We start from the raw sequence: 24838 nt of genomic DNA, 5'->3' as shown, positions 1-24838 counted from the left end.
CTTACCCTTTGATAAATACCCCCAACTAATCGACCCATAAATACTACTTCGTATTTTACTACTATCAATAATTTGGTTCATGGCATAAACAAACTATATGGCACAGGGTGGACAGTGACTTCTATAGATGAAGTGGAGATTGATGCGGCCATGCAAGGGGAACTTTTGGAATAGCAACTTATTCCAAGTATACAGAACAGATAATAATTTGTTTAACTTGAAAGTTGTAACCCAGTCCAACAACTTAGTCAGAAACCATAAATTCAAGATTCTGACTAGCTTTATTAATCGACGCAACAACGTTACAAGGTCATTGCTTATTATACAACAAAGCTCATCTCTCAGAATTTACAGCTCTCGAGAAGTCAGACTACTTCAAAATATAAACACAAGGCTCTTATGGATTCACAAACAGCATCACCTTTGCAAGCTCGATTGCTTTCTGGCGACCGAAAAATTTCTCCACTATGGCAAGTGCAAACTCCATGCTGGTGCCCGGCCCTCTACTGGTAATAAGGTTGCCATCGACCACAACCCTGTTCTCAATTTCACTTGGATCTGATAGCTTATTGCACATAGCAGGGAAAGCTGTCGCCTTCTTGCCCTACATACCAATCAACAATTACATAAACATCCTTATATAAACAGAAGCAAAGCAAATAAAGACGCCTTTTATTTTATTGATCTTTTCAAGTACTAATTCCAAAACACTAATATTATTAGATCAATCAAATGCCTGGGCAGCACCAAGTCCACCTTGCCAACGTGTAGTATAGCTTAGCTTCTTTGGGTACTGTAAAGCAATCTGAATGAATTACCTTGAGCAAGCCATGAGGTTCGAAGACTAGAGCTGGAGATGCACATATTGCTCCATAGGGTTTGTTTGATTCCCTTTGTTTCTTCAGCATCTCAACCAACTTCTCTGAGGCTGCAAATGCCTGGGCGCCTCCAAGTCCACCCTGCCAACATGTAGAGCATCTTATGTTTAAGCCTTTTTTTTTTACAGGCTAATCACTCTCTCTCTCTCATTTTTTTTTTTTTTTTCTTCCAGCAGGGGAGGGGTAGAGGGATAAGAGAAAAAAGTTAAATTGTGCATTACTTACAGGCAAGACAATAAGATCATAAGAAGACTGTGCAGCCTCATCAAGATGCATATCTGCCACTAGTTTCACATTCCGAGAAGCCAAAATCTCCAGCTTTTCTCCAACAGAAGCCACCACAACTTTTGCTTTAGCTCTTCGCAAGACATCAATTATTATGACAGCCTCCATTTCCTCTGAACCATCAGCTATTGGTACAAGAATCTAAGGGCAGAAAATCCACGATCATTTGGAGAAAAAGAGTAAATAGGTAAGAAGAATAAATAAAAAGAAATATTGATTCCAGCAGTTTTGATACAGAATAAATCAGCTGGTCAATTAAGCACTTTGACCAATAATCTAAGCTAGACTTGTCTATTTCAAACCTAGCAGACTAGCATTCCTAGTATCCAATAAAAATGAGTTAAATATCTCACAAATGTCATTTATCCTGAGTCCTGAATTCTAGCCATGATCTAGAGCATTATTTCCCATGTCAGTATTAATTTATTCAAATTTACAGAGTAATAAGTTAATCTGAATCAAAATATGTGAGTGTACACACGTGTACGCATGTACGTGTGTGTGTGTGTGTGTGAGTGTGTGCATGGACGTGTGTGTATGTGCATACGTGCATGCATGTGTGTAGGCCGTGTACGCGTGTGCGTGAAAAATTAGTTGCAGCCGCTAATATAAGCTTTAATGTGGCATGCAAAATCATTCTAGGGCCCATGGGGACAGCCAGCCTATTAAATCTAAGACTTTAGTGAAATGGACCCAAATTAATTATTTGACTAGCTAGAAGAAAGTGACATTAGTGTGGGTGATAATGTGATATGATTGTCCAGATAGCCAAACAGTTGAAACATAAGGATAACGGATCTCACCTGTGGACAATCATTAAATGTCCATTGCATTGAATTTAGCTCCCGGATTAAATATTCGTCCTCGTGATTGGAACGCATGATCTGAACAGATTATGAGAATCAGAATCGAGAATATAACAAGACAAGCAAAAGTGGCATTTCTATTTTGGAAGTGCCAAAAAAAAGGAAGATAACGAGTTTACACCACACATAGGCTATGTGACAGACAATCAGGCAAATAGTACGTAACACTTTTCTTGTCGGCACATTTTAGTAGAACTAAAGTGCCAAGGTTATGACCCAAGAGTATCACTGCTAGGTCAACTACTCAAGTGACCCTTACACTTGGGAGAAGATGATATTCCAGGTCTACATTTTCATTTTGTCCAATTCAACAGAAATAATAACAGACTCTTATAGGCTTTATAGCACACTGTTCATGACTTACAATTTAGCACAATTAAAGCAGTATATCAGTTTATCCATGCATGTAAGACCATCCAGATTTCATCAAATTCTTTGATCAAGTATATATTTCCATTCTTGTTTAAACATGTGAGAAACAATACTCATAACAAGAGTATTAAGTAATCATTTTATAGCAATACAAGTTCTAAGCTAGTTGACAAGAGGAAACACAAACATTCAAAAACAAAAATATGAATAGCAGTGACTGCAAACTATTTCTTCAATATCTTCGAAAACAACCCCACAAAAGAGAAAAAAAATTATACTTCCTCCGTTTCTATTTAGTTGACGCGTTTGATTTAGGCACATATATTAAGGAGAGGAGAGAGAGTGATAAAGAATGAAAAAGCAAGTGAGGTAGCTTATAAATGTAAGGTAAAAAATTTACCCAAAAAGGAAACGTGTCAACTAAAAAGAAATTTCCCAAAAAGGAATACGTGTCAACTAAAAAGAAACGGAGGTAGTATAAAAAAAGGGGGCAAACAAGAAAAAAGGCGCCATTATAAAAGCGGAAAATAATTGCATCTAAATGATACCATGTTCCACTTGTGATCTAATAAGACATTAATGCAAAAAAAAAAAAAAAAAAACATACAGGCAGCCAGGCATTGCCCACAGAAGATACTGTTCTAATATAAATATTATTGGATCAAGGAAAGTTCCAACTTTCTGAGACACAATCCTCAAAATTGAAAGAGTCCCTAAGATTCAATTTGATTAAACAATTAAGGAATTTTGAGAAGAGAATTAGCTCCAATGTGCTCAATAAACCTGTTCAAAAATTAAAATTCAAGACACCTATTTCCACATGGGCACAAGTGTTTGATCTGTAGATGAAGTCTTAAACCTAAGGAACAAAAGACCTCAACATGTAAGAGTCTGTTCCCTTAGGTCAATGTACCAATTACAACTTAGTGTAAGAGTGCTAGTTGCATCGGGATATGACACCAAGTTCCTTCTTCCATGCTATACAAGTGCCTAGGGCCCGTCCTTATCGACATACATACAAGGAGCTACGAGAGATCCAAACATCCCAAAAATGGGAACTGCAGGCAATGAGAATCTCATAGAAAAGGAGTAATCACAAAGCTATTATCGTAGAATTATAATAGCCAAAAGAGCTAATTGATAGTAATTCAAGTCTCATACAAGGTAATACTCTCGTAGGACTATAATTGCCAGAAGAGACGAATCCTAGACCTTCAAGTCTCATACAAAGGTCATATTTTCGCAGGATTATAACAACCAAAAGAGCTAATTGGCAGTAATTCAAGTCTCATATAAGGTCATTCATGAATCATGATCAATTAGATGAGCATAAAAATAGTTGAGAACTACTTCCATCAATCGATTCTCAAAATTTACTTCCATGTATCTTCAACATCAGTAATATATGAACCAACTACTTCAGCATTAGTCTATAAGCAGAAATCACAATCTAAAATTCATTTTTTAAGAATGCACAGATGTATGCATAAAAATTTAGCTAAATTAATCCTGATCAAACATTTAAACACATGTGATTTGCAGAATAGTGTACATATGAGAAAGCATACCAGTGGCCCAGCAACTCCATCAGCCTTTTCCTTCCCATACAATTGTTCAACTAGTGTCACAGAGTATTCCATGGCAGTACCTGGTCCTCGACTTGTCACAACTGTACCATCCTGCTGAACCCTTGATTCAACTGCAGTTGCTGAAGATGACAATTGTTCCATAAAGGAAGGGTAACAAGTTGCCTAATAGACCATGAATGCAATGTTATTTCCAATTTTCCACACATTTAATACCACAGCAACCATAATAACTATATAAGAAGCACATTTGTCGAATTTTCATGAACCCAATAGGTAATAAATTGGCTAAGCAGCACAACTAGATGACCACATATAATGGTAACATCAGATCTTACCTTTAAGCCTTTGAGCAAGCCCCATGAACCCAAGGCAACTGCTGGCGCTGCACAGATTGCAGCATGAAGGCGGCCATCAGCAGCTTGTTTCTCCACCATGCTCTTTAAGGTTGCAGAGTCTTTTAAATTAGAAGCACCTGGCATTCCCCCCTGCCAATAATAAAATACACGTGTTAAATTATTGACATTACTGACAATCTCCAAACAGTTAGCTGACACCTTTCTATTATCACGTTTGCCAACACATGCTTTTGACGATTAGTATCTCTAATTATCAACATTGGAAAATTATAAAAAGTGAATATTACTAATATACACATCGAGACGATTCAAACAAGATCCTACTCGACTATGTTTTATCGTATCTATAAAGCACAAAAGCAAGTCAAAGTGCAATGTGTGAATAGTGTAAAAGTCAAACGGTGTCAACTAAAAAAAACAGAGAAAGTATATTACAAGGAAGAAATGAAAAAGAAGATATTCATCAAAAATCCAATAGTGCTAGAGATTCTTGTACAGATGTACCAACTACCAAGGGGGGATATCTGATAATTTTTGGAGTACCTTCGTCGTGTTAAGTAATGGTGAATCAAACACCTTACTAGAAGACCACAACATAATCAAACTACTTCTTTTTGTTCAAGAAGTATATGGTACTATTTCAAAATGGAATCTAAAGGCAGGCCCTTTCTAATTACTTAAGGTTCACAAAGCCAGATCTGGAAGTACAACTTGACTAATCAGTTCATGCCTTCATGGTACACAACAGCAGGCCCAATATTATTCTTGTACCACAATTCCTTTTAGCATGAACTATACAGTTGAAAAACATACTCCCTATTTCCCTATTTTTTGCTCCATTGGACTTTGCACGGTCTCCAAACACGTTTTGTAACGTAAATAACTTAATAAAATATATAATGAGACGAATCCAACAAGACACCACATGACTATATTACCTCTTATTGATTAATGGTAATTTATGGTCAAAGTTTTTGAAGTTTTACCCCATTATTTGCAACGAGGCAAAAATATAGGAACAGAGGGAGTATTTATTTTCCTTTCCTTGCAAAGTATCAAGATTTCTTATGTTAGTGTACAGAGAAAAGCCTCACTATAACTTTTTCCCTCTTCTTTCCCAGTTAGCACACAATGCAAAGGATTTGAAATAACGATGAGATCCAACATATTTATTTACTTTGTTGACACACACACACACACACACACACACACACACACACACACACACACACACACACACACACACACATATATATATATATATAATGATCCCAAAACTATAGAGAGTATCTATCAAAGAAAAGTGATAATTGGGGAGTTGGGGGTGACCATTTCAAGAAACACAAGATCATGGATATAAAGAGGGCTTCCCAATAAAAATAAAGTGAATTTGTACAAAGCACATCATTAGTCACCAAATGGTGCAAGTAAAAAAAAATTAAAAAAAAAAAAAAAAAAAAAAAAAAAAAAAAAAAAAGACAGAGGAAGTACTGTATAAATTGAAGCAAGCTTCATTATTCATCTTTTATACTTTTTGTATAAATTTATTTTTGCACTCCCGCACCCCCCCCCCCCAACTATTAGGAACCTCAACATCGCATTGCAGTATCAAGCCACTATGACAGCATTATCATTAATTCAGAATTGTACAACTTTAAAGAACTCCAATTTCCAAGATCACAAATGGAAGCATAAGCATATATGCCAAGTGATATTAGATGTTACTCACACAAGTATTACAAGATTTACAACGCATAAGCAAGACTTTAAAAATCTTATACCAAAAAAGACACAAGCTTTCCAGATAAAAGGAAACCTAAATCATTGGGGGCTTTTGGTTCACGGAGTGGTATGGGGTTGGAATCAGGAATGGGGTTAAGGTGGTATCGGGTTGGAACTTGATACTTAATACCATGTGTTTGGTTTAATTCTGGAATGGAATATCTCACTATTCTCTCCTTTTATTTGATATCTAAGGGAATGGAATGAGCCAAACCCACCTCCCCCCAAGGTTTCTAAACCCCATACCTCATGGGTTTGAAGTATGGGTTTGAAATTCATATTTTTGACAACCAAACATATGGTATGGGTTTTAGTCTACTAAACCCATACCTCATACCTATATTTCGTGAACCAAACGCCCTATTATGTTAAATAACATTTGTGATATGTTAAAAACCAAGATTGACGTCATCCCTTTCTTGTCTCCAAATCTCACAATGCTAAATCAAAGGTTTGCAATCAGCTAAGCTACATTAATGACTCTGTACCAAACCAACTGGATTTGAAACTTCAACACCATGGTATCAATAGATAAGCATATAACTATAGTGGCTGGTTTGGTAGGTGACTAGGTGATAGTAAACTCACCACATATACAACTGTAAAAAAAGTGGGGAAGAAATTGCACTTACAGGAAGAGAAATGAGATCAAAAACTGTCTGACTACAGTCATCTATCAATGCATCAGCGACAATCTTCACACTGTGACAAGCATCAACCTGGAGCCCCTTTTCAACGGAAGCGACAGTCACTTCAGCACCAGCTCTCCTTAAGACATCAATGGTAATCACTGCCTCCATAGGCTCTGTTCCATTTGCAATTGGAACTAAGACCTAAAACCCACAAACCCCCAGTATATAAATAACATAAAATGGCATGATTTAGAAAGTTCCATCATTGATACAGCCTCTGTAGTCTGTACCAAAATAAAAGTTCAATTGTTCTTTAAAGCATGCACAATTGTTTTGACCATTGATTAATACATTAAAATTATAAAAAGTTACTCAAACATATTGATAAGACACCTCAACAATAACATAGCAACATTTTTCATGATAACATTTGTATATGAATAGTGCAAACGTCAATTTATTGCAAGTTTTAAAGAAACGGAGGAAGTATGCCACATTAGATTGAAGAATGGGTTGATAAACATTATTTCAGCTTTACCATGCCACTATTTAGTCTTCCTTCAATTTATCAATTCGGGTAAACATATAGTAGTAAGTATTCAAAAGTTTCAACAGTCGAATATCTGTTCCGAAGTCCGAACACTCCCAAATACGGAGTAGAAATGTGGCCTATTATATAAGGTACGGAGTGCAAAAGAGTATAATAACCCGAACAAAAATTACACATGATCACATACTTAAAAGAGAGAATATTGCTAAGAAAAACAAACAATCAAAACCCACAAAACCCCATTAACAATCAACAAAGTTGAAGCAAAAAAATAATAGATTAAGCTTTGATTAGCACCCAAAACCCACAAACACAAAATAAGCAAAATCATGAATTGAAGATTATTACATATATCAAAGAGATATTCATCATTCGAAAAAATGAAACAAACCCATGAACAATAAGAGAGAAATAGATAAGAAATTGTACCTTTTTAGCATTGGAAGCCATGGATGAAGCTGAAACAGAAGCAGAGAAAGTGGGAAATTTTGGAGAAGAAAGAGGAAATCTGGAGAATAAATTGAGAGAAGTTGGAAATGGAAAAATGGGTTGCTTCGAGAGAGTTGTAAACGGGGAAAGAGAGGTCAGGTGACGCGTGGCCATTAGGCTACCTGGGTTGGGGTGATACGGTGAGAAACTCACTAACCATGGATGCCAATTTTTTGCGTCATTTATCCTTTTATTATTAGGCAATATTGTTTTTAAATCAATTTCTATATTAGTATTACTCATATTATATCTTACTAGTTTCGCTCTTTTGTATAGTCAATATGTTTTGACTTTAACATTATTCATATATTTTACTTTAGCAGTGTTCATATACTTGCAATATAGTCATATGATTATATGAGTTCTTGTTAAATACGTTACTCCCTCCGTGTTTTTTTAAGTGATACATTTTCCATTTTCGGCTGTGTTTTTTTAAGTGATACATTTCATTTTTTGGCAAAACAATACATTAAAATATTATATCTCTCTTCTCTCATGCTCCCCACCCAAACCCACTACTACTTTTTTATTATATCTTTTCTCTCACATTCATTACTTTTCAATAAACTATTAACCCCACTATCTTTCTTTAACAATTTTTTAATACTCTACTACCCCACTTACCTCTTATTTTATTTAAGTAAATTAAATTGTCTAAAACTATGTGCCGGTCAATATGTATCACTTAAAAAAAACACGGAGGGAGTATGATATATAATTTTAAAAAATCAACTTTTATATTTCTTTGCTTATCAATAATTAAATATATTAATGGTTGAATGTGTGCATTGACAAATGTGACTAAAGAAACGTGTCAACTAAAAATAAACTAAGGGAGGGTTTTTATATTCCCTCTAGGGTTTCTCCCTTGAGAGGGTTTTTCTAGCCTCCATTGCTAGATTTTTCTTCTTTTTTTGAAGGTTTTCCTTCAATCTTCTCCTTCTCTCTCTTTCTCTTCCATCTCTTTTCTTCTGATCTCAATTGTAAATTTTTGTAAGGGGCTTCCATCGGTATTTTTACCAGTGGTAAGCCCCAAAAAAAAAAATTTAATTGCTTTCAATAAAAGATCACATCTTTATGATGGAGTTTGATCTACTATTAGGTTTAATTTATTTGTTTGTTCGTCTGTCAAAGTTTGAAGATTTAGGGTTTCACAATCTCCAAAAGTGTCTAGAAGGCCATATGAGTTTTTTCACCCAAACAACTATTCATATGTGGATCTCAAGCCGAATTAGTGCTAACTCACAGATTGTATTGCTTCAGATGAAGATTTTAAGGCGATCGTTGATCAAATCTGCGATGTAACTAGTTCTAAGGTGAATTGTATTTGTATTGGAATTTTAGATTTCCTAGCTAGGAATTGTTTGTAAGTGCCGTTTGGCTATCTTTCATTAATGAAATCCTTTCTCTTCTTGTCAAAAAAAAAAAAAAAAAAAAAAAAAAAAAACTAAAAATAAACTAAGGAAGTATCTTACTTTAACTCTCTTGCCAAATATTACCTTGAATTAAATTTTGTTTTTAAACCGGTGCTTTTTCTATATGGTTGGCCACACCGTATGACCAGAATTACTTATTGGGTTGCTCATTCAAGAGTTACTTATAGATGTTAGTTATTCAAGGGTTACTTATTCAGAGGATGTTCTATTCACCTGATTTTTACTTATTTGAACTTAACTTAAATTATTTGAACTAAACTGAACTTATCTAAACTTAGGGCTTGTTCTCATTGATTGAACTCAGCTGAACTGAACTAAACTGAACTCCGCTGAACTGAACTGAACTGAACTCAGCTGAACTGAACTGAACTGAAATGAATATTTTATAAGAGAAGGAAATTAGGAGCTGAACTGAACTGAAATGAATATATTATAAGAGAAGGAAATTAGGAGCTGAACTGAACTGAACTGAACTAAAATGAATATTTTATAAGAGAAGGAAATTAGGAGCTGAACTGAACTGAACTGAGTTGAACTGAGCTGAACTGAACTGAACTGAACTGAATTTCAACGTAAGAGAACAGACCCTTAATTGAACTTATCTTATTTTAGTTGTAGTTTGAACTTGGACAACCCTTATCAGAACTTATCTTTCCTAAAATGAACTTATCTAAACTTATTTTCCTGAACTTATTTGAACTTATCAAACCTGAAATAAGTGAAAATAAGGTGAATATAACAGACCCTTGGGGTTACTTATTCTAGGGTTACTCGTCACTTAACGCAATTTTGCCGAAGTAACTTATTATGGAGTTACTTATTTAGGGGTTTTACTTGTTCTAGATTTAATTAGTCGGTTAGCGCATTTTCTATGCGAGAGTAACCCTTAAATAAGTAATTAACCCCGTAATAAGTAACCCTGGCCACACGGTGTGGTCACTCATATATATAAAAAAAAAAAAATAAATAAATAAATGGAACCTTTACTGTCAAAAAGTCAAGTTTCCGGCATTTGACTTTCATCTTTTCACCGATTTTGGTAATAATGGAGCTTGTGAGAGTCATCCATATGCAAATAAGAAATTCAAACCATTTCTAATTTAATTCTACTATCTCCTCATTCAGTGAAGTGCATCAAACGCGCACAAAGATGAAGGGAAAATGAAAGTCAAAAGCTAAAAACTTGACTTGTTGGCCCGAATCCATCATTAAGGACTCAATGTACCATTATTCTAGGTATTATTTGACCAAAATAAAATTAAAGTAAGGTATATACTTTACAAATTGACTTTAAAATAAGGTATTTTTTTAATAATTTTATGAAACTTGGTAGGATTTAAACCCTATATCTCTAGGATTTAAGGTAAGATAATTATTTAGTAAGTCAACACTTTGTTGGTCTTTCTTTTGAGATATTATTTATTATATACAAATAAATATTGATTCATAATATGATGTATTTGGATTTATGTAAGAAAATTTATTCAGATCGATTTAATTTTTATAAACGTAGGCATATATGCGAACTTAAACATGACATCATTGCCTATGTTAACAATAAAAGAAAAGTTATTCACTTTAAAGTATTCGTATAAGCCGGTAAAAAAAAAAAAGGTATTCGAAGTTAGAAAAAATAGAAGAAAGAAACAAAGATCATTGTTAATGTATAAATAATCATATTTATATTGAGAAGTTTATCTTGCCCTATTTTCGTCATTCCCCACAAAAGACGTATGGCTATATCTGTAATTTTATCCAGCAAGGCAAATTGAATTTGACGGCCGTTGGGTGCTAATCTTGGGTTTGCTACCAAAGTAACCAAGAAAGAGAAAATCGAAAAAATAATTGGATGAACACGAAGAACCCTAACCACGAAGAAGACGAAGACGAAGACGAAGTGTAGTCAAATTGAATCAAAGCATGAACGAAGAAGATATAGTACATAAATAACCTAACCTAAACACAAAAAAGAAGACAAAGTTTAGAACGAACCAAAGACAAACGAAGAAGACGAAGTACAGACAAAGAAGAGGCTTGATATATAGTTTGTACTGTCCTGGTTGGGGTCCTATACAAACATCCCTTCCCTCAGTGTTCATTTGTCAGAGAATTACTCGTATAGTTAATTTCATCTAATGGCAGCTAAGAACCGTTATTTCACATTAAGGGACCATATTAAGTGCTTTTCATTAAACTTTTTCGGCGTAACAAATATTTTATTTAGCTAGCACAAATTAATATGATTATTTTATTTCCCTAGCTTTCTTAGGATATCATGCTAAAGTTTATTTAAGAGATAAACTAGTTTTTGGCCCGGGCGATGCCTCGGGTCATTGTTTGTATATTAAAAATTATAATAAAATAAAGTGAAATATATTGGTGATTTTATAAAAATAATATCTATTGTTAAATTTTGTAAATATAATTGAACATCAAAATTCATTATTTAGTATGCAGTAGTCTAAATGTTATATTGTATCAGTTTGTTTTAATTGTTAAGGGGATTTTTTTTATTATTAATTAGCTGTCATATTAAATTCCTTTGAGTAAATATATTTTGTGGTAAAAAGAAAAACCCTGTAAAATTTCTTTGCATTTTTGGGTTACATATTTTAATTAACACCTATATGAATTATGGTAGAGTAACTGAAAGAAACGAAAATAAATTTGTAATCATATTATTGTTAAAATATCCACATATAAGTTCACAATTATAATTCCATAATTTATGAACATAAATAACTCTTTTTAATACAACTTTATTATCATATAAGATGTGTCATTGGAGTGGTGATCAAAATTCAATTTTAATGCATATAAAGGTTATGGCTTATGGGTTCAAATATTAATGCTAACAAATAATAAATTTTTGTGAGGAAATATTAGTAATTAATATAGGTGACACGACGATATGTAACTAGATTAGCAACACATTACAATCATTGCCATGAGTTTTAATATATACTACGTATACTGATAGGAACTTCTCATTTATATTACCTTGAATTTAATTATCAATTTTAGGTACTTTATAAGCAACTAGTTTTGCCAAACAATAATTAATAATACAAGTTACCTTATCAGTTTCCGCTTCTTATTAGTTTCGAGTGCCAATTTACACTTTCAGCTAACTTATCAGTTTCAACTCCATTTCAGGTTGAGTTGCCAAACACAGCCTATGATAAATTTAAATTACTCGATATCATATCAAATCTTATAAAGTAATTGCATTTTTTTTTTTGAAACCAAAAGTAATTGCATTTAGCAAACACAAAAAGTGTATATTACAATGATGTAGAAACAACATGATTTATTAGAGCAAGTTATGTGCATAATAAAATTCTTAATTACATATAACTTCCATTACCTCAAATTAAGTGCATAAAATAGCAACTTTGTAATTGTAATAATTTACAAAATCATGTACTTCTATGAAAATAACATCAAAGATAAGTGGTCTGAAGATAGAATAGACAATAGTACATGCAGACACCCAACCCAACTCACTTCACCTCACCTATGGCTTAACTTTGCCAGGTTAGAGAGAGAAACCCCATTGCCATTTGTTGAGCTTTCAGCAGAATTCGGGTTCAATAACCAAGTTTCACAATTTTTTTCAATTTACTTCGTATTTATTCACACCTTTTTGCTCAGCTTTCTTGTTGTTGGGTTGTGATTTTGCACTGAAATTTCTGGGCTTTTCGGCAAATTCGAAGAAAAGAAATACCCAATTTCTGAATCCCTAATTCATACCATTTGGAGCTCAATTTGCATGTTATTTTGGGATTTCTCTTAAAAAGGTTAGTAGATCTATTCTTTACCATTTTATTTAAGTGTTGTTCTTAGCTTAATTTCAGATCTTTCATTATACTATTTCTCAATTTTTTTTTGGCTAGATTATGTAATTTTTTTTTAGCAATTTCTGTAACAACTTTATTGTTGATTTTGGGATTTATTATTTTTGTTTGGTGGGTTGATGTTAGATTTTGGAAATATTTTCTGGGTTTTGTTCATAATTAGTGTTTGTAATGAAATGGGAATTCTGTATTGTGATATTGCATGCACAGAAAAGGAAATTTAAGGCTAATGTTATTATGAGTTGTGTTCCATAATTAGTATACTATGATGCTTGTGTTTATATGATATTATATTGCACTTTGCGAAGAAGTTTGTTGCCCAAAAAAAAAAAAAAAAAAATAATTTTTTTTTTTACATATTTAGCTAAATACTGTAGAAAATGAATTCAGAGAAGTAATTGCTACTAAGCTACAGAAATGGTGAAGACTTTTTGGCAATCGATTACGAATTTGCATTTACATTAATACTCCTGATATTGCTTGCTTGAGAAACCAAGTGAAGTTCCTTATACTTAGAAAAAATCTAGAGCTATCTCATGTACTATGATAATGGAGAGAATGAATGCTGCTTATCTGTGAGCTCTTTACTTGTGGCTAGAGTATACTACTGACTAACCGTGGGGGGGGGGGGGGGGGGGACACATTGATCTAGATTCTATGCCTGCAGTTTTTTTTGCAGAGTGTAGTTGTTGTTCTTGGAAATAAATAACTGAAAGTTACTAGAGTATGGCCTTTCGTTGGTTATTTCGTGTGGGTTCTGTGGGATAGTATGTCCTTTATAAGACTTCACTCTTCTTTGTCTATTGTGTAGTGGGATTACCCCCTCCCTTTTTAAAAATACCAATTAGAGATTAAGAATCGTGTTTTTGGGATGATAACTAGCTGAATTGAGCTTAGGTAGGTTGACTCAGCCCAGAGCAAGTTGAGTTGATCTTAGAAGCTTCAGTCTTGGCTCACTATTGCATAAGTACAATCCAAAGCTTACAATTATTGTTGGGCGACACCTTGATACTCAAGCATTTGCATCTTTTGGTTGATATCATAATTTGGAACTGAAATAGTTTTCTCCCTTGAATAGCTGTCAAACATTTGCCTCCATTAATTATGTATTCAACTGCCGAATACATCACAAAATCTCTATAAGTTATGTTGTAGGATATTAGTTTTTTGGGAATTCTGAAGCTTTGTTGAATTATTGTAGTTCATTTTCAAACAGGTGGGTCTGTTTGAGTCAGTTGAGTTATTTGTTTGTATCATTCGTACTACGTAGTATGTAGTATTAAGCTAACTCCTAACTGAATCATTATTGTACGATTTAGTGTAAATCCAGCCTATTCAGGGTTTTAGATGACTTCAACTAAATTTTACTAATCAAAAGTTCTGTTGAGGTGATATTTATAACGAAGTATTAATTTTACTTCAGAAATTAATGCAACTTGAGGACATTTAATATATTTACATCATATTAATCCAGTCTTTTTGAATTGCGACATTACTTTTCTTGGCTTAAGTCATTTCTATCTCTGTTCTAATCACATGGGTTGCTTGACTTGCCTGTCTGACTGTCTCCATCTCTGTCCTCAGCATATGGGCTCTTCGCGCCTCTCACCTCCTCTCCCCTCTGTTGCAATTAAAACGTTAAAAGAAAACAAAGAAAGTAACTATATTATTTTTAAGATGTAAAGACGCCTACAAGATATAGCAATTTAAGATGTCAAAAAATGTTGCTACGGTTAATATGACATTTAATTACCTATATTATTTTGGTGCAGGGTTCAAGATGCTTTACAAAGATTTTGAATCTGACCATTTCAATGTTGCAAGCTGGAGGGAAGGTGCATTCTAGTGAAATGAAAATAGCCTAAGACAAGAAATGATGTTCAGCCAGGATATCTTTGATATAGGAGATGATGGCTTTGAGGACTCAAATGACGAGATCCGCATTTCCCAGGAGGTGTTCTATGGAAATGCTGCAGTTGCCTGTAGTAAAAAATGTGAGATTCCTGGAGTTATCAGCTCCTTAAAGGAGCATGATGAAATGCTACAGATTTCGCCTAGTTCTCACAGTGAAAACTCTGCCGTAACCCATGAAGCTTCCTCAAAAGATCTGAGTCAGAAGGAGGCTGCTTCTGATGAACTCCAAAGGGACTTTCAAGCAATAAGCTCCACAGAAGGGTCTATTATGAATGAAAGGATTGATCATGATGTTCATGCAAAGCGGATGAGATATTCAGTGAACGAGTTGTCTAATTTTAAACCTTACCTTGATAAGGCTGTGGCTTCATCTGTTCCACTGAAGCAAGTTGTTTCTGAAACGTATCGTCCTGTGTTGCCTTCTCCCTGCCAAATTCTTATGTGCCATGTGGTTGAATCGTGCTGTGAAGGCGTGACATCTAGTTGTTACCTGTTAAAGCAATACCCTGAATCAGACCAAGATGGCAACTTAGGAGATAGCGTAACTCTTAATGGTAGCTTGTCAGGCTTGGATGGAAGTGAAGTAAAGCAAGTTGGCTGTAGTAAATCTATAGCCTCACCTATTTCCCAGGAAAGTTCTGCTACCAAACTTTTGGCCCCCAGCCCCACGGCTGTTGCAATCAGTGAGTGTGGGTCACCTGAGCGTGCTGACAAAAGTACCAAAAATGCAACTTATCTTGAATGCGAAGATAATGAAATATTGAATTGTGACAACATGAAGGATGCCCACGCTATTCTTCGTTCCCGAGTATACCTATTGCTTGAAAAAGCTGGATGGTCTCCTGAGAAGCGAATAAGAAATGATGGAAGGAACAGATATGTTTACCGATCACCAGATGGAAAGCTTGTTCGTGAACTTTCAAAAGTTTGGGACTTGGTTGGTCAGAGATTATTTGCCTATGGAAACAGTAAAATGACTGTAGGTGATAAAGAGTGGACTAGTGTTCATCAGTTCTGCTCTGATATGTATGAGACACTAAGGTATATTGACAGTACAATGCCTGATGGGAAGCCTAAGTGTTCATTGAGTTGTCAATGGAAACTTCTGGATCCGTTTGTGAATGTGGTTCTCGTGAACAGAAAGATTCATGCACTCAGAGCTGGAACTGTAGTCAAAGCAAAGCAAAGTTATGTACTTGACATGGACAGAGAAGGTGGGATAGATTTAACACCAAAATCCAGGAAAGGTGATAAGAAGAGGCCTTCCCTGTCTACTAATACTGTGGAGACTCATAATACCAAATCGTTTTATGTTTCTGAAGGAAATAGCATGCGTCTTGTAAAGACAGTTGCTAACACTGAAAATCACTATGTGGGAGCTTGTACAGATGAAAGTATGAATTCATGTCGCTTATTAGCATCTGGTTCTGATAGCAAATGTTTACAGCATCCTGATTATCTGTATGATGTTCCTGTTGGCTCTACCGAGACCCATGCAATCTATAAACATCCTTTATCTCATCAATCGAGTTGTATGAGCTCTCCAAACTTTGATAAACATAACCTGGAATTTATCAAGGAAAGCTCCAAAGATTCGTCAGTTTGTTTGTTGGAGGAAGGAGCTGAACCATTGGAAAGATCTGTCATTAATGCAGGGCTGAAGAAAATGGACGGTGAAACTGAAGGGTTTTCTGGTGTTGAACTCTCCAAGCTATGCCAATCAGAAGCTGATGATACTCGGCCGATCATAGATAGGAGCAGCCAATTGACGTTGGTTGATGTCCAGGGTTGGTCTATGGATTGTGCTGGCAATGATAGAATCTCAGATAGGTTTCCAACCGGCCTTTTTGAGCATCAAAATGGATTAAAAAGGTCTATACTTGGAAAATCTCACCAAAGCAGATATCTTAGTGATTGTTGTTTAGAAAAGCTAAAAGCTGGCCATGATACCAATAAACCCCATGTATATGATGGATCTTTTGAATCTCAGTCCTGCAAGAAAAGCATGAGGCCTAAAAAGCGTCACAGCAGCAAGAGGCGATCAATGGGTTCCCGGCTTAAGGATGACGACTTGTTAATCTCGGCAATAATAAAGAAAAGAAGCTTCAGATCCAGCATTGATGAATGCGGTTCTGTGCCTGGGAAGTTTAAGTTAAAACCTCTGCAGAAGCGCAAGACTCAGAAAGGTAGTTGCAGGTTGCTTCTGCGGGGCACTGGTAAGGGTGGGAAACATGTCACAGATAGGTGGACATTGATTGATAATAGGACGGTTTTGGCGTGGTTAATTAGTGTTGGGGCTATACTTGTAAAGGAAGTAGTTCAATACCGTGACCCGAAGGATGATGCTGTGGCTAAAGAAGGCGTTATTACAAAGGATGGGATTCTGTGTAATTGTTGCAGTGAGGTGTTTTCTGTCTCTAGGTTTAAAATCCATGCAGGTTTTAATCAGAATTGTCCTTGTTTGAATCTATTTGTGGGGTCTGGTAGGCCATATACTCTATGCCAGCTTCAAGCGTGGTCGGCTGAATACAAGGTCAGGAAAAGTGGCCCAAGACATGTGTCAGCTGATAGGTTTGACAAAAATGATGATTCTTGTGGACTTTGTGGCGATGGAGGAGAATTGCTTTGTTGTGATAACTGTCCTTCTACATTTCATCAGTCATGCTTGTCTGCAGAGGTTTGTTTGTGGCTTATTTGCTTATGTTTCTTCCTTCCACTATTAATTATTCCTAATCATGTTGGCTATTTTTTCAAAAAGAAATTATTGGTTTAACTCCTTTAGATGACATCTATTCGGAATAATCAGTTTTAGCTCATGTAGCCAATCCCACTTATGGGATTAAGGCTTTGATTGCTTGTTTGACTCCTTTAGATGACATCACCTGCCCACCAGTTGCAGAATAGCCATATAGAACTGTGTCAAGGGTAGGAATTTAGTGTAATATTAACTGGATAAAATTGTGCTTTCTGAACTTTTTTATCGTTGCTGATGTAAGCTGTTTTAGTACTTCCAGGCTCTAATTTGGATGGGAAATATATATGCATTGTGTTGTTTACGTCACTCAAATTGTTATCAAAATTTTTTTGACTGGTAATAGCTATAATTTATTGACCTGCCTAATGATAGCCTTGATAGGTCTCGGAATGGATTATGCTAAAATTAATATAAGACTCCATTTGCTGTCAGAGTTTCTGTCCACAGCTCTTATTTTGTTAATCAATACCTTCTGAAAATGGAGCAGCCATAATTTAGGCTGGAAAGATCTTTGTATTCATTGACTTGATTGATGAGGGTTCTGAGCACGTATCAATAGATTATTCAGGCTTCACACCATATATAGTTATCTCAATGACTCAATCCCATTTTCCTAGGAGTAAGGGATGCTTTTGGTATGGAAGAATACATGATAAAAAAAGTTTATCTGGCACAAAAACTTCCTGCTATTTATTTGTAAAATGACTTTTAAATACAGATTTCTCAAGTATGGTAAGCTTTTATGCAAAGAGTAACATGAGCTTTGAATTAAAGTAGGGAGCTAGAGACTGTACAAGTATATACATGATTGGAGATGTCAATCTCCATGTAAGAAAATTAAGATCTCCTACCAGGCTACTATGCATATCCTTTTTGCACTTTTTATAATGCTATCCATTTGGTACTTTCAATCTTTACTTTGAATCTAATATGGGTGAAGGTGCAACTGGTACTCTGGTAGCAGTCTTCACCTTCAGATATTACTGGCGTGTTTGTGGCGTAAATCTTGGTATGCTTAGTTTGTCTCTCTAGCCTATATGTGTTTAGGTGTTTGTTTCTTACTTTCTGAATGAGTTGGTCTACTTTCGAATATATGAACTGGTATCAGTATAGAATATAATAGTTGAATCTGCCATAATGATACTTCATGTTAAAAATCATTGGCAGGACTGGTATTTGTGCCTGTGTAAGGAGCATGTGTTGTGCATGCTCCTATGCATGCATTTGTCTTAGCTGTTGAAATCTGTAGAATGTCCTGTGTTCTGGTTTAAGATTTGGTGATTGTGTATATAGTTTATACTTTTTTCTTTTTTTCACTTTGACATATCACTTTTGACAACACACAACTTTAACCTTTAACATCTTTAATTACGTATTAGTAAAATTATAGGGGGGGTGATATTTTAAAAATAAATACGATATATTTTTATATAATGACATTTTTTTCTTTGTTACTCGAGAATGTATGGTCAAAGTAGGGTATGTGAATTGTGAATGATGCTCAAAGTCAGTGTAACACGCAGGGACAAAAAATTATGTTTTGATTTTTCTACAATTTAGCGTCTTCAATATGATGTTATTCTGATTTTCATTTGTTAGGCACAGGAGCTTCCCGAAGGAAGTTGGTATTGTCCAAACTGCACTTGTGAGGTATGTGGAGCTCTAGCCAACGATGCAGGAACCTCAAGTTCTTATGCTGCAGTGAAGTGTTCCCAATGCGATAAAAAGTGTATAATTCTTTTTCTGTTCTAGAACATCCTTTGCTATAAACTTCTTTCTTTTCACCTAAAAAACCCTTTCTGAATAGATTAGTCGGCTAGTCCTTATTTATCTAAAGTTATCATCTAACTTGTTGGTAACTTTTTTGAACTTATTAGGATAAACTGTAGTTGTGAATTGAACAAGGGTAGGCCTTGTTCGATTTTTTTTTTTTTTTTATTCACTGAATTTGTTAATCTTTGTATTAATTTATTAAAATTTATATCTTAGAGAGACAGGAACGAAATTTTGCTATCAACCTTGTGATAGTGGCCTGTCACTAAAATAGACTACACTTACAAGTCTTCCTGAAATTCTCTATATTATGGGCATGATAAGTAATCTATGCTTTCCTCTCTGAATTTTTTTTTATGACTGTCAATTCTGCCAACAGATCATCAAGGGTGCTTGACAGACAAGAGTATGAGTAAGCTTGGTGGTGCACCTTGGTTCTGTGGCTCAAATTGTGAAGAGGTAATCAGGTCTATAACTTTAGTCCCCAACTTTCCCATAAAAAATGTTAATGTTGGCTGTTACATGTAGAACAAATTATGAAAGATAATGTTAGACTGTAAGGTATCCATTTAGACAATTAAATTGTTCATGGATCTTCCTCAATTTTGGTTGACCTTCACAGTCCTTCTGCAAATGATTATGCAGGTCTATGGTGGTTTACAATCTCGTATTGGCTTGTTGAACAAAATTACTGATGACTACTCCTGGACCCTTCTGAGGTGCATTCATGATGACCAAAAAGTTTCTTCTGCTCAACGTTTCGCATTAAAGGCTGAATGCAATTCTAAGTTAGCTGCTGCTGTTACCATTATGGAGGAGTGTTTCCTCTCTATGATCGATCCAAGAACAGGCATAGATATGATACCACAAGTGGTGTACAATTGGGGGCAAGTACCGTTGTTTGGATGTTAATAACAATTTTTTTTCCCCATGTATTGTTACCTGAGTTATGAATGCAGTAGTAAATTTGAGGTCATACTTAATTTATCTACATGATCCACTCCACGTATATTGTCCTTGATGACAATCTAATAGCATGCATATATAGTGTGAAGTTTTCTCTGAGTGAAGTCTCTGATTTATTGGAACAAAGAATGAAGACCAAACATCTCATTAAGCTTCCCCCAACTTCTATAATAGGATTACTCATGAAAATTCAGAGAATATATTCTTTCTGCCCCTCAGTTATTGGATCATCATGCTTTGTCCATCAAATTGCTATTATCTGATTGGCTTGAAGGAAACTACTGTGAGGCACCCTTCGTTCATCTATTTGACTGATTTTGATGTTACTGATGCCAGGTCAGAATTTCCAAGACTAGATTATCATGGATTTTATACTGCTGTCTTAGAGAAAGATGATATACTGATATCAGTTGCATCTATAAGGTATTATAAGTGGTGTTAATGATCCCATAGGCTCATATTTTTTCATTGATTTATTTGAAAGTTACAATTCACTTGCCATGTCTGATCGTCATCATCATATTCTTGGTGTTGTGCTTTATTGCTGTACTTAACAACTAACGATAGTATTTGACCTCAACATTTACAGAGTGCATGGAGTAGCTGTTGCAGAGATGCCACTCATCGCAACTTGTAGCAAATATCGCCGACAGGGAATGTGTCGAAGTTTGCTAAATTCTATTGAGAAGGTATTTTACTTTGTATTTGACTGCCTTCTCTGTGGTGTTGGGTTGGTGATGGGGTTGTTTGACTTGTTTTTGCCCCTGGTATCTATAACTGCAGAAGCCAATATTACTTACTTTCACCAGAATTTATATTAAAATAGTTGAATTCATGTGTCTCCCCACTTTTCATGTATATGTGGAAACTCATTATTTCTTCTATCCTTTTATGGCTGTAGATGCTCATATCCCTGAAAGTTGAGAAGCTCGTGATTACTGCAATATCTGATTTAGTAGAAACTTGGACCGTTGGTTTTGGCTTTGTTCCTGTGGAGGAAGAAGAGAAAAGAAGCTTGAACAAAATCAATTTAATGGTGTTTCCAGGAACTGTGATGCTTAAAAAGACACTTTACGTGAATCAAGCTACAGATCTACCAAATGGTGATTTAGGTTCAATGATAGTCACAGTCATTTATCGTACATGATTTTCTAATTACAATCATATAATGATACTGACCAAAATTGTTCTCAATTCAGGAGTTGAAGATTTCTATGCTGTGGGCAGTGATGAGTCTTGTAAGGTAGGTAATTGCTTGGAAGGGAATCCTGAAACAAATGCCATGTATGGAAATGCTGGAGAGGATCCTTTTAATGGAAATGCAAATGCACTAGAAGTTAATCTAGTGAGCTTATCGAGTATGGAGACAGGTGAAGCTCCAAAGAGTGCTGCCGCTGATGAAATGGATACTGAAATTTTCAATGGTTTGGGTTCTCTGGAACAGGAGGATAGGGTTACAAATGTAACAACAGGTTTTAGAAATGAGGAAGAGGTTTTCCATTTACCAGTTGGGTGTGGAATAGAAACAAATGAGTTTGAGGATAGGAAAATTTTGCAATTTGGTTTATTTAGAACGAGTGAAGGTGATAATAGCCAGATGAAATCCCAATTTTCTGACGTGGGGTCAGAGATTGAACTTGATATAGAAGATCAGAGCAATCGTGTGCAAGCTGCCAATGACCAATACATTGTTAGTGCTGTGGAATGCATGGAAACACCACCTGCCCAGAACAAGCCTAATAGCAGAGCTGAAATATTAACAGCAGATAAATTTTGTGGATTTCCAAAATTACTAGAATATATAAATCAAGACAACTCTCTTTCGAACCAATTCACAAGGGAGAGTCTAGATGATTTTGTCTTCAAAAAAATGGAAAAAAATGTAGAACTTCTGCTTGATGATGCAACTCATGCTGAAAGCATGGTTACGGAAACTGAATCAGTTTTAGAGCTCAGAAGTCATGTGGGTTGTAAGGGTGGGGAAAGTGAGATCACCAATGATGCATGTAAAACGAATCAAAATGTGCAGCGTAAGTTTGAAAGTTCAGAGACAGTGAAGGGAGATGAAGGATTTGCCGAAGCCGTGAAAGTTAATGCTTCAAGTAACATTCGTGAAAATGTGGCAACTAAAATGGTGAAGTTGGAGGCAGAAAAGGAAGATAAGCAATCTCCTGGAGGTATTGAAGTCAGGACTGCAAATAATGTGAGAGAAACCGTGACTATTAAGTCAGATTATATGGAAGTTGCAGAGGAAGAAGAGGAAGGTGCTTTAGGCATTAATTGTGGTGAGCAATCTTCTGGAGCTATTGATGTGAGAGAAAGTCTGACTATTAAGTTGATGAATTTAGAGGCTGTGAAGGAAGATAAATCTGTAAGCATAGATATAGGAGTAGCGAGTGATAGGAGTAAAATTATCGTAAATAGACTGGTGAATTTAGAAGTTGTGAACGAAGAAGAGGAAGCTGAAGTAGGCAAGGAAGCAGGGGTTGCAAGTGCCAGTAACACTAGGGAAAACATGTTGACCATGGTGGATTTGGTGACACTGAAGAAAGATGAGAAAACTAAGCTGGTGAACTTGAAAACAGTGAAGGAAAATGATGAGGTTACAAGTAATCTTACTGAAAGTGTGATGGTCAAGTTGGCTAATTCTGAGGCAGACACAGTGAAGGATGATGGGGCTGTTGGTAAAGGCGCTCCAAATAATATGAGCGAAAATCTGAAATTTAAGTTGGTGAAATCGGATGATTCAGATCCAATGATGGAGGATGATGAAGATACAGAAGGCATGGAAATTGGAGCTGCGAGTATTATGAGTGATAATGTGCCTTTTAAGCTGGCAAGTTTGGGTGTGAAGAAGGATTTCGAGGAAGTTGGGGTCTCAAGTAATTTGTACGCAAATGCAACAGCAAAGTTGGTTAACATGGATTTATCAAAAGAAAAGTTGGTTAATATGTTGGCAGTGAAGGAAGAAGAGGAATCTGCTGAAGCCATGGATTCAGAAGCTGCAAGTAATGATAGTGCAAATATGACGACTAAATTGGTGTATTCGGAGGCAGTTAATTATGTAAAGACTGATGAAAGCATGGAAATAAGCACCGCAAATAACACAAGTGACGTCGTGACTCCTCATTTAACTAATACGGGTACAGTTCAGGAAGATAGCTATGAAGCAGTTGAAGCTATGGAAACAGGTCCTGAACTCATTGACCACGATGAATTTAGTTTAGAAAAGCGTTCATCGGAACTGTATTGTGAATATAATGTAATCCAAGAGGGGGAATCTGGTCAAGAAACCCTGTATGTAAATGTTGCTGAAAACCAGCTTTCTGCGGTTGAACAATCTCAGCAAGCTAGTGTTTTACCTCCGTAGTAATAATATCAGTGCTTATTCTGAATGTTTCTTGTCTTTGTTGCTGCGAGCTCTAACCGAGTTATCGGATTCTGCTTAATCAAATCTTGAGTCAAGGTGAGCTCATATAGACCTATGTCGGGTTCAAGCTTAAGATCAAATATACGGGCCTCAACGCAAAATTGATTTATCCTTGGCAAAAAAAAAAAAAAAAAAAAAAAAAAAAAATATATATATATATATATATATATAAATATACTGGTTACTTGAATAAAACAAATTATATCGTGCATAGATTATATTATTTGTCTTCCCCTAAAAAATAATTATACTACGTATTATTTGTCTAAAATAATGTAATCGGATTTTGTTTATTGGAATTTTTTTTTTTTTAATAGTTTCAAATTTTGTTAATTCAGACTTCTAGTTTGATTAGAACTCGGACTCCTGATCCAACTAAGGGCCTGTTCATATTTACTTAATTTCAGTTCAATTCAGTTCAGTTCAGCTCCAATCAGTTCAGTTCAGTTCAGTTCAGCTCTTAATTTCCCTCTCACATAAAATATTCATTTCAGCTTAATTCAGTTCAGTTCAGTTCAATTCAATTCCAATCAGTTCAGTTCAGCTCCAATCAGTTCAGTTCAGTTCAGTTCAACTCAATTCAGGAAATATGAACAGGCCCTAAAACTCGAATTCCAAATTTTATCTATTTATTTTATTTATTATATCTTGAGAGTTATAATTGAAAAAAAAAAGAAAAAAAAAAAAAAAACTGTTTGAAAGAAAATCACTATATATAATTGCAGAGCTGCTTAGAATTCATTGCTTTGGGAAAACGTTGTTTTTAATCACAGGTATACTCTCTCCTTTCTTTGCTCTTTTCTTTAATGCCATGTCCTTTTTCTTCCTTCCGTGCTTCAAGAATTGATCTTTTTCATTACTACTCGCTCCATCTAATTATAGTTGTCGTGTTATTAGTTTAGATTACA

General features: G+C 35.2%; 2 protein-coding genes across 4 annotated transcripts; one reads left to right on the top strand and one right to left on the bottom strand.

Moving 5' to 3' along the window:
- Positions 1 to 248: 248 nt before the first annotated feature.
- Positions 249 to 7967, bottom strand: LOC145604504 (protein DJ-1 homolog A-like). Its single transcript, XM_081660390.1, has 8 exons — positions 7740 to 7967; positions 6761 to 6961; positions 4326 to 4475; positions 3970 to 4152; positions 1967 to 2047; positions 1104 to 1304; positions 819 to 959; positions 249 to 604 (listed from the first exon to the last, which is right to left on the bottom strand). The coding sequence occupies exons 1-8, from the start codon at positions 7911 to 7913 to the stop codon at positions 398 to 400; spliced, it is 1338 nt and encodes a 445-aa protein (XP_081516516.1). The 5' UTR covers positions 7914 to 7967; the 3' UTR covers positions 249 to 397.
- Positions 7968 to 12685: 4718 nt separating this feature from the next.
- Positions 12686 to 23895, top strand: LOC145603581 (increased DNA methylation 1-like). Of its 3 annotated transcripts, none has more exons than XM_081659507.1 (9): positions 12686 to 13035; positions 14865 to 17683; positions 19367 to 19490; positions 19914 to 19993; positions 20180 to 20421; positions 20837 to 20923; positions 21090 to 21189; positions 21402 to 21612; positions 21700 to 23895. In XM_081659507.1, exons 2-9 carry the CDS (start codon positions 14966 to 14968, stop codon positions 23868 to 23870), a joined length of 5733 nt encoding a protein of 1910 aa, XP_081515633.1. In that variant the 5' UTR covers positions 12686 to 13035; positions 14865 to 14965; the 3' UTR covers positions 23871 to 23895. The 3 variants fall into 3 exon arrangements, with proteins under 3 accessions (XP_081515633.1, XP_081515635.1, XP_081515632.1); XM_081659509.1 differs by having other exon boundaries at positions 19361 to 19490; positions 21402 to 21603; XM_081659506.1 differs by having other exon boundaries at positions 19361 to 19490.
- Positions 23896 to 24838: the final 943 nt, after the last annotated feature.

This window comes from Chenopodium album, chromosome 22 (genome assembly GCF_948465745.1).
Source record: "Chenopodium album chromosome 22, dcCheAlbu1.1, whole genome shotgun sequence".
Taxonomy (NCBI): Eukaryota; Viridiplantae; Streptophyta; class Magnoliopsida; order Caryophyllales; family Amaranthaceae; genus Chenopodium; species Chenopodium album.
The sequence above is the reverse complement of the archived record's forward strand: the minus strand, read 5'-3'. Positions and strand labels throughout refer to the sequence as shown.

What these genes read in the sequence shown, in the direction of transcription:
- LOC145604504 (XM_081660390.1), bottom strand. Translation starts at nt 7,913, where the DNA reads ATGGCCACGCGTCACCTGACCTCTCTTTCCCCGTTTACAACTCTCTCG. An exon ending in GCTTGCTCAAAGGCTTAAAG is followed by an intron (nt 4,153 to 4,325) that starts GTAAGATCTGAT and finishes ATGGTCTATTAG; the next exon opens with GCAACTTGTTACCCTTCCTT. An exon ending in ATGATCTTATTGTCTTGCCT is followed by an intron (nt 960 to 1,103) that starts GTAAGTAATGCA and finishes ACATGTTGGCAG; the next exon opens with GGTGGACTTGGAGGCGCCCA.
- LOC145603581 (XM_081659506.1), top strand. Translation starts at nt 14,966, where the DNA reads ATGATGTTCAGCCAGGATATCTTTGATATAGGAGATGATGGCTTTGAG. An exon ending in TTCCCAATGCGATAAAAAGT is followed by an intron (nt 19,491 to 19,913) that starts GTATAATTCTTT and finishes TTCTGCCAACAG; the next exon opens with ATCATCAAGGGTGCTTGACA. An exon ending in GTGGCTCAAATTGTGAAGAG is followed by an intron (nt 19,994 to 20,179) that starts GTAATCAGGTCT and finishes ATGATTATGCAG; the next exon opens with GTCTATGGTGGTTTACAATC.